The sequence below is a fragment of the Kryptolebias marmoratus genome, linkage group LG7 (genome assembly GCF_001649575.2).
Source record: "Kryptolebias marmoratus isolate JLee-2015 linkage group LG7, ASM164957v2, whole genome shotgun sequence".
Taxonomy (NCBI): Eukaryota; Metazoa; Chordata; class Actinopteri; order Cyprinodontiformes; family Rivulidae; genus Kryptolebias; species Kryptolebias marmoratus.
Window position 1 is genome coordinate 3,686,380 of NC_051436.1, and position 9,511 is coordinate 3,695,890.

Genomic DNA, 9,511 nt, shown 5'->3' on the forward strand with positions numbered 1-9,511 from the left:
CCCCCCCCGTCCTCCTCCCCCGTAGGTTGTAAATCTGAAATTGTGCAGACGAGATGTTTTCCACCTAAACTGTTGTTTTGACAGAAAAAAAAAACTGCTGTGTTGCCACATCAGGTTTATTGTATAATATATTATTGATCTGGTTGGGGGGCAGTCCGGGGAGTCCGGGATACAACGATTTCAGTCAGTAATCACCCAGGCGACGACCCGGCTTCGACCCGGCGCAGGTCCTGATGATGATGATGTTTCTGGAGACGAAGCAGGTTTTTCCATCAGCAGTAAGTCGGACCGCGCCGCCTTTAAACACGTTTCAAATGTTTCTGTTACAAGATGGCTGCAGCGCGATGCTACGATAATATGATATAATATAGTATATAAAATATCAGCAAAACCTAAAAAAAAAACAACATTTATACAAGAAAGCTCCATACAGGACTGATCCAATGTTGGAACTGTTTGTGAGTGTGGTTCCAATGAGGGAAAGATTCTGTTAGAGAAAGATTCCCATCAAAGAAAGATTATTTTAGGCAAATGTTCCTCTGAGGCAAATTGTGTTTGTTGTGGAAAGATTCTAGTGGAGGAAATGTTTAATTAGGTTAACAATTAATTAAGTTTCTTTTGTTAGAGAAATAAGGGAAATATCCCGGAGAGGAAATATTTGTTTGTTGGGGAAAGATTCCGTGAGGGAAAGATTCATGTGGGGGAAACATTCCCAAAGGGGAAATAATTTGTTAGGGGAAGATTGCTGTGAGGAAAGATTCTGTTAGAAAAAAAAATCTGTTTAGGAAAGATTCCAATGAGAGAAAGACTTTGTTAGACAAAGATTACCATGGTAAAAATATTCTGTTACAGAAAGACTGTTTGAGAAAGATTCCTGTGAGGGAATGATTTTGCTAAGGAAAGATTACATTGTGATAAAAGACTCTTTTTAAGTAAGATTTCTGTGAGGAAAAGATTCTGTTTAGGAAATTGCATCAGAGAAAGATATGAAAAATATGTGTTTGGGAAAGATTCCCACAGGGAAAAGATTTTCATGAGAGAAAGATTCTGTTAGGATAAGATTTCCACTGGTGAAAGATTTTGTAAGGGAACTTTTTCCATGGGGCTAACAGTTAGATAAGACTTCGATGAGAAAGACTTCTGCCGGAAAAAAATATTCTTTTTGGGAAAGATTCCCATGGGAGAAAAATTCTGTTTGGGAAAGATTCCCCTGGGGATTACAATGGAAGCTAGGTGTGTGTTCAGCTAAAATTATTAAATTTGAAGGTTTGGTGAAAGTTTTGCGTCCATCTGTTGACGTAAGTCTTATAAACCTGATGTCTCACCTGTCCTGTCCTGTCCTGATCTGTCCTGTCTTGTCCTGTCCTGTCCTGTCCTGTCTGTCCTGTCCTGTCCTGTCCTGTCCTGCCCTGTCCTGTCTGTCCAGCAGCAGAACAGGTGGAACAAAGATGGACAAAATACTAGAACTTCACTAAAATTTATCAAAACGTCTTTCCTCTGTTCAGTTGACTGAATCTCATCACATTCGGGTAAAAGGAACCAAGTTTTCCACGTCCTCGTTCGCCCAAGCGTCCCCCTTTTTTCAAACGTCCCCTGGCACAAAGACAGGGACGTCTTTGACTTACAGAAGGAGCTGCTCTCGTCCTTCGTTCCTTCCATGGAGCCGTCCGGCAGCATCTGGAGGTAGAAGCCGTGTCTGCAGTAGAGCCGGGAGACGATTCCCTTCAGCTGCGGCTCTGCCGGTCAAACAGAGGGTTAACAACAAGCGTTAGCGGTTAGCGTCCACCAACACACACACACACACACACACGCCAGGTGGCATTTACCGAGGCGCACGTCGGCCTAGGAGCGTGCAAGGAGCGTGCACAGACTAAACCAGAGAATATTTACTCAGTGAAACATTCAAACAGGAAAAAGCACGTGGGGCTCGGGTTCGTCTTCAGCCTTTGGACGAACTGGCGGGACCCGAGTTTCACTTTGAAAAAGACACAGGAAGTCGAGCTTCATTTGGGCTCCATTATTCTTTAGGGAGAATAAGGAAACAAGTCAGAAAAAAACCTGAAAAAGGAGTTTTATTTTTAGACACTTCAAACTACCAATCATTAAAAGCATCGGCTTTAAATTTCTCTTTACTGTTAGCTTCTAATTTGCCAAAAAAAACAGCTTTTTACAACTAGAATTAGATCCTCAAAACAGTTCTTTCACCTATTGTGGGTTTTAAATCGTATAACAACTTAATTTTAATTATTTACTTTCAACATTGTATGAAATCTTCCTTTTATCTGCTGTTTGTTAGCCTGTATGTGGCTAACTTGGATGCTAACTCTACACACGTAGCTTGTTTTAGCTAGCGCTAGCTTCTTAAAATGTCTTCCTGAACTTTATTACTCTCTAAATAATTTCAAACTTAAATTGTAATTACTGTCAACAAAGTTTCCTTTTATTTGCTGTTTGTCAGCTTAAATGTGGCTAACCAAGATGCTAACTCTACACACTTAGCTTGTTTTAGCTAGCACTGCTCCTTTAAAGTTGTCTTTTTAAACAATCTTGCTCTCTAAATAATTTCACACTTAAATACTAATTATTTACTGTCAATAAAAAGCAATAAATAAATTTATTTTATTATTTGTTAGCATATCTAACTGAAATGCTAACTCTGTACACGTAGCTTGTTTTAGCTAGCACTGCTTCCTCAAAGATGTAGTTTTCAACAGTATTGCTCTAAATAATTTCTCCTTTTAAACTTAAATCTTTTATTCATTAAGTACTGATTACTTTCCTTTGTTTATGTTTTCTTTGTTGGCTTTTATTTGGACAAACAAAGATGCTAATTCTACACAAACGGCACCTGTTCCTCAATCCTTTTTCTTTGTTTGGCTCCAAATCGTACCATCACTTTGAAAAATAATAAATATTGTTAACTTTATCCCACTTTTAACTGCTGACAGAGGGAAAAAAGATTCCCACAATTATTCCAAAACACCAAACATGTAAAAAAAAAAAAAAGTCTAAATTAAAAATTAAAAATTAAATTTAAATCAATTATTGAATTTCAACAGCTGCAAAATGAGCTTTTATTTGTGTTGCTTTTTAAATTACTTCTGTTTTATTTATGTGTTTATGACGTAATCGTACGTTTGTTAGGTTCCTGGCTCGTTTCGAAGCTCGTCTGCCTGCGGTAAGTTTTAGTGACGGCAGCAGAATCCTTTCCTTCCAGCGCTGCTCCACAGATAAGTCGCCATCTTCATCTAACCTTGTGTTGCATTTTGTTCCTCCGGGCCGCTCACGCATGACAGACGAAGAGGAGGAGGAGGAGGATTCTTTCACTCGGAAATGCTGAGTGAGCCTAAATGGCGGCTCAGAAGGAATGTCAGAAACGCTGAAGAGTTTCCACAATCAACTTTTAATGAATCGCATCAAATATGGATGAGGACCAAGACGCACAAGACGGGAGGCTTCGGTTTGACGAGATACTATTAGAGAAACTCGCATTTAAATTGTCCCCAAACGTACACCGAAATCGATGATTCGAAACAAACAAGTCCATTTATTTCCTTTGAATAAAGTCTGTTTTAAACTTACGTGTTTTCATTCATTTATTTTTACTGTTTTAATTGTTTTAGTCATTAAAAAGAAGCCATTTTAGGGACAAATATTGCTGTAAACCTGTTTCTGCTCCGTGCTGCTGGATTAATGTGAACAACCAGCATTTTAGTCTGAATTGTGCACTAAAGTGAAAAAATACGAAAAGAAAAAATGATGTTTTAATTCATTAAAGGTGCCAGTGCGTAAACATTAAAGCACACTGAACAGTTCGGCCATTTTTCTTCAGTTTTTTTATCCCGTACGGTGCAACTTGGATTCTAAAAGAGCTTTGATGGGAAGCAGGAAAATCATACGACGAGGTCAAAATCTGTAAATAAAATTCAAACGTCACAAAATCAGGAGAAACGTGAGGAAAACCGATCACTCTCATTAGAGCTACTGCAGTAAAATCATTATTTATAGTTTAAGCGAGTCATAAAATGGTGTTTTTTACATAACTGAACTGTGTTTAAATGTCTGCAATTTAAGTTTTGTGATTTTTGAGGATTTTACCGCAGATTTTGATGATGTCACACTAACTTTCGAGCTAATAATTTACAGTTTTTGCAAACAAACTCGTTTTACTCACAAAAACTTAACACTTCTTTCTTTTACAATTTATACATCAAAACTGAGACATTTTTGTCTTCTTTCTCCCGGTGTGTCTCTCACTGCTGTAGGACTTACAATTTTCTTTAAAATTCTTCCAGAGCGCAGAGTTAGCACACAACCAAACTCCCATTGACTTCCATTGAATCTGAGCTCTGGATTTTCTCTTCCAAACCTAAGTTTTAAACTTTTAAACAGATTTTGTGATTATTTTAAGGATTTTACAACATAATATTCACCTTAGCCTGATGATGTCACACACTGTCCTTTTTGAGGCGTCTAAATGTTCCAAACTTGTTGTGAACAAACTCACTTTACTCTCACAAAAATATTACTTCTTAAACAATTTATACATCAAAACGGAGACATTTTTGTCTTCTTTCACCCGGTGTGTCTCTCACTGCTGTAAGACTAACAGTTTTCTTTAAAATCCTTCCAGAGCGCAGAGTGCACACACCCAAACTCTCATTGACTCCCATTGAAACACCGTTGGTTCAGTTTGTCGTAGATGTGGGAAATTCGGCTCACTTTACGGACTCGGGTTAATCTGAGTCACTCATTGAAGTGTCCGAAGTGTTTCTGAGGATTCGGCTGTTTTTCCAGCCAGTCCACAAACTCACAGACTTATTGGTGGTCTGCCGGAGGACACGTAGGGACACGTAGGGACACGTAGGGACACGTAGGGACATGTAGGGACATGTAGGGACACGTAGGGACCCTGGACTTGTGAGTCAGTAACCGACCAGCTCTAGTTTGTTGCTGCTCTCTTTTGTGTGACTTCCTGAATGTACGTGCGCTGAGCGTAGATGGACCGTTGGCTGCTGGACGGATCGGTCCTTCTGATCAACCTCGATGGTTTGCTGAAGTCCCGGCGGACTGAGACTTTCAGCAACCTCGGCACCAACAGCATGTAGCGATGTGTTTCAGTGGGGCTGTTCTCAGAACACATCCATCTGTTCAGCAACAAACTGAACAAATGATGTCAAGCAAAATGGACGGAGTTTAATATTAGCTAACATAGAGTTCTTTAATCAGAGAGAGTTGTTTTCTAAGACTGAAAAACGATGAAAATGTTCAGTTTGACCCATAGCCTCGCCTCGACGAAGACTCCGCCCTCTATGACTGATGTCTCGGCTGATATGGCACCAACGACTGATAACAGACGGAACATCACCTCAAAGTTGACCGGATCGTCTCTTTAAGGAGTTTCCTTGTTCTCCTCTTGCAGGCGGACAAGAACAAATTAACGCCTGCACCAGCCGAGGCGGTACCCCGGGAGCGTCGAGTGGATTTAAGGGAAACGTTTTACAGCATGAGAGCATGCGGGGGACGGAGGGGGGGAGAAGAATTTGTTCCTTAATCCCACAGACATTCGATGCCAATTATGGAGTGACCTTATTAAGAAGTGGGATTAATTTCGCATATTAAGAGTTTAGAACCGTTCCGGTCACCCTGAACCCTCCGGCTGAGTGACGTCAGGCGGCAGCTGGGCTCCAGCTCAGGTTATTTCTGCCGTCTGTACCTCTGGGTTCTGATGTTGGACTTGGCTGAAGCCCTGGAGGTGATAAGCTGTGAGGCGTCAGAGCAGTCCAAGCAGACCAATACGCCCATTGGTGGGATTGAAAGCACCGGTTCGACTCCACAGAGTGATTTGTTCAGATTAGCTCTGTAGAGATGCGGTGGATGTGTGTTGATGGGTAAATCAGGGCACAGGTTGAAGTCCAGCCCATTTACCGTAGCAAAGAACTACATTACGGTGGCCCTGAAGTGCAAACCACATCAACAAACCACTAAAAACAACGACAAATTTCATTTCAACCTGGAGAGACTCACACGGAGTGTTTTATTGGCTAGAGGTCTTTGGCGCTCGGACCCCGGCAGAAGACGAGTTTGCAGAGAACCGCTGTGAGCTCGGATGATCGACGTAGGGTGAGAGTTTAGGGTAGTCATCCCCCGGGACCCGGACCTGGTGGTGGCGTGGAGGACAAGAAAGGGGAGTCCAGAGGAGCTTGAGGAAGCGAGGGTGGAGATGGGGGAGGCGGCAGGACGAAACTTGGCTGGCGAGCAGGAGGAGCCGTGGACGGGGAGCCTTATATCCTGAATCTGGATGCTGATTGGCTGCTGCGAGCAAGGATCTGCGATGAGTGATGCTGGACAGCTGGGTGAGTCTGCCATGTTGAAATTACGGTGAGCCTTCACAACATAACAACATTAACCTACAGGAAGAGGTAAACTCCAGTGGGGATCATGAGACGTCGCTGATTGGGCGACGGCGCCTGTAGCACGTTTTGGAAAACATGAATGTTACCGGTGACCCAAACGCTTTAAGTCAGGACATCCACACAAGGGGACGCTGGACATGCTCAGGACAAATCACAAAACTTCAGGTTCAAAACCCAAACGGTGCCGTCGTCCAATCAGCGATGTCTCTTGCTTCCCACTGGCGCCTACCTCCTCCGGCAGGTTTAGTGATTGTACTTCTGGGCCACCGTACTTCATGAAACAAACACACAGAACGAACGTCTTGGTCATTTTTTCCCTAACCCAACGTCCAAATGACAAATTAAATCAAATAAAGGTCAAGAAAAGCCTCTCATGTGAGGCTGATAGGCTGTGGCGGCCATCTTGACTTGGGTGACTTCCAAAGTTAATGAGCTGTATGAGAGTTTCGTTGAAATCCATGACTCTCAGCTACTACCACACCAAATTTTAGTTTTTTAAGTTGACTGAGCTGCAGCCAAATCTGTTTTTTAAGGCGGCCATCTTGAGTTGGTTTGACTCCAGTAGTTATTTTGATTTCCATGAGATATTTTGCTAACAGACAGACAAATAGGTTTGAGAAACCCTTGTTTTGTTTGCTTGTTTCAGTGTTTTCTCTCGTTTCTCTTCCTTTGTTGGTGAAGTTCATTAAAATGTATTTTTATTCTTCCTCCTGTGAGTTCTCCCTCATCTTCCTTTTCCCCTCGTTCTCGTTTTTGCTTCTCATTTCTGTTCCTTTATCGTTGCCCCCCTCCTGAAACCTGCAGACCCAGCCTGCAGGGAAGCCCTGACTTTGGCTCTTTCTGAAGAAGTGACGCAGCGAAAAAGGGAGGAAGCTCCTATTAGCAGGAGAGTCGGCTGACTGACAGCCTGTCAGTCAGAGGAGGAGGAGGGATGAAGGGAAACGAGTTTAAACGAGCTTCCAACAGGTCCTCGGCTCGGCCCAGCAGGACTCGGACCGACCGGCCACCTGTAGAGGAGGAGCGGCGGACCATTCGTCTTTCTGTCAGACGGCTGGAAGCTGATGCAGATTATTACACCTCCATCTGCTTCTTCCTAAATGCTCTCCGTTCCGTCAGAGTCTGCAGTGGAGCCGTCAGTCCTGGAGGAGCCCCAGATGTGCAACAACACCCATGAATTATGGTCCTTGGAGTTCCAAAAACTGTTTGGGCGTTTTGGTTGGAGGCAAAGTCAGTCAGAAGTCTGTCGGGTCAGCTGGGTGTTACTTTTGTCACAATTTCAGATGGTTTTTTATAAATCCTTTTTGGGAAGCAGGAAGATTAATTGAAGAAAAAAACTAGAAAATGTCTGTGGAAACGTCGACCGGAACCAACAGAAACTCGGCGATAATCCAAACCAGCGACCTTCGGTTTAACACACAGACTGTAAGAAGTACAAACAGAACAAAGATCCTGCCAGCGGCTCTTTGTGGTCACCATGGCGACCACCCACCTGTGTCTATCACTCCCTGACGGCGAGAGGCAGACAGAAAGACGAACTGAAAACTGAGCCTCGAACGAACTGCCGCTGTCGGATCCGAGTCGGATCCTAAAGATCCTCCGACTCCGACGGTCCCCCGCGACGTTTTGTACGAAGGAGATACAACGTTTAAAAAACTCCCAGGTCTGGAGAAAAAAACATCTGAGGTAGAATAAAAGTGGATCCTATGGAAGTTCGGGTGAGAGGAAAGTCCCACACCGGAGACAGAGACAAAACTGGGCGAGAGACGAGAATTTCGAACAGTTCAAGAGTCAGAGCTGGCGTCATCGTCGACTGAACGTCCCGTAGAAAAAAACAAAACCACAAACGACACGAAGTCTGTCTGAGCTCGTGTTTTCCCAATAACAGCTGCAGGTTTTTGCTGTTTAACCTGTTTGTTTTATTTCAAATCTGTGCAACAGGAAAAATAAGGGGGTCTTGGATGTCTGAGCGTTTTATGAAGATTACACATAACCAAGCATCTGAAACGCTTCCTTCAGGTAGATAAACACGTTAAGTTGCTCCCCCCCCCACAAAGTCTCACATTCATCTTCCTCCTCATAAACGCCGCGGAGGATCTGTAACTGCATTTATCGACCGGGGTTCGGCGCTGAAAGAATTCTGCTCCGAGCTCGGCGAATACGTAAACAAAACTTCCTTTCTGGGCGAGAACGAGGCGAAACCCGACGAATGCTCGGTGCCGGGAGGGAAACTGCGGCTGATTTCCCACCCAGCCTCTCAGCTGCCAGGATGAGCCGAACGGTCGTATTGTACCGGAGACACCGGCTGTAAGTCAGGTCCACGCACCGACAGACGCCGCTTTGTGCCGTCTGACAGGAGGAAACAAATCCCGGAGTAATTACTCCTGCTGCTCGAGCCCTCAAACGATAATCTTCCCGCACAACGCAAGAAAACTGCGAGAACGTACGGACTGAGAATCGCCCTCAAAGCTTCCTTCGCCGGCCAATCGGCAAAGGTCATTCCGGGATAACTCTCCTTATCAAACACGGCAGTGTGGGAAAAATCCTGCTTGGTTTCTGCCGCTTAACGCGCAGAAAGCCTGCCGCCATAGTTAATAAGCTTCTTACTCTCCACTGACTCTAATATTGTCTTTCTTGCCGCTCGTGCGAGAGCCTGAAGCCTCTGATTCACGAACGCTTCGGATTCTACAAGTTTCCGACCGTTCAGTTACTTACAGTCCGATCAAAGAGATCAAACTGGACTCGAGCAGAGGACGCACCTCGTGAGCTCGTATTTGTCGTATTTCGCTGCTCCGGTAAACTGCGTAAAAAAAAACAAAACGGCGGGGGTTGGGGGGGGGGCTCGCCGTCTCCCCAACTGACAGTGAATAACGAGGATAAAGCCCGTATGGTAATGGCCGTATTTACAGGGACCATCAATCATCCCCAGAGCGCCGGCGGCTCCATCCCTCATAGGACGCGGTGACAGAAAGAGGAGGGACTCGCTTGCAACAAACTGCCTCCCTCTCCGTCTCCTTCAATCTTTTTCTCACCGTGAGTCGACGTTCGGCTTTTAGGAAAATCAATACTGATGGAAGTGATAAAGGGGGGGGGGGGGG

General features: G+C 44.1%; 1 protein-coding gene across 1 annotated transcript in view; it reads right to left on the reverse strand.

Annotated features, from left to right (window-relative positions):
• fgf11a (fibroblast growth factor 11a) overlaps window positions 1–9,511 on the reverse strand; it is a 49,124-nt gene that overhangs the window by 18,106 nt on the left and 21,507 nt on the right. Inside the window, exon 4 of the mRNA XM_017436046.2 lies at window positions 1,626–1,734. Within this exon, the coding sequence (XP_017291535.2) occupies window positions 1,626–1,734 (109 nt within the window). The remainder of the gene's footprint in view (window positions 1–1,625; window positions 1,735–9,511) is intronic.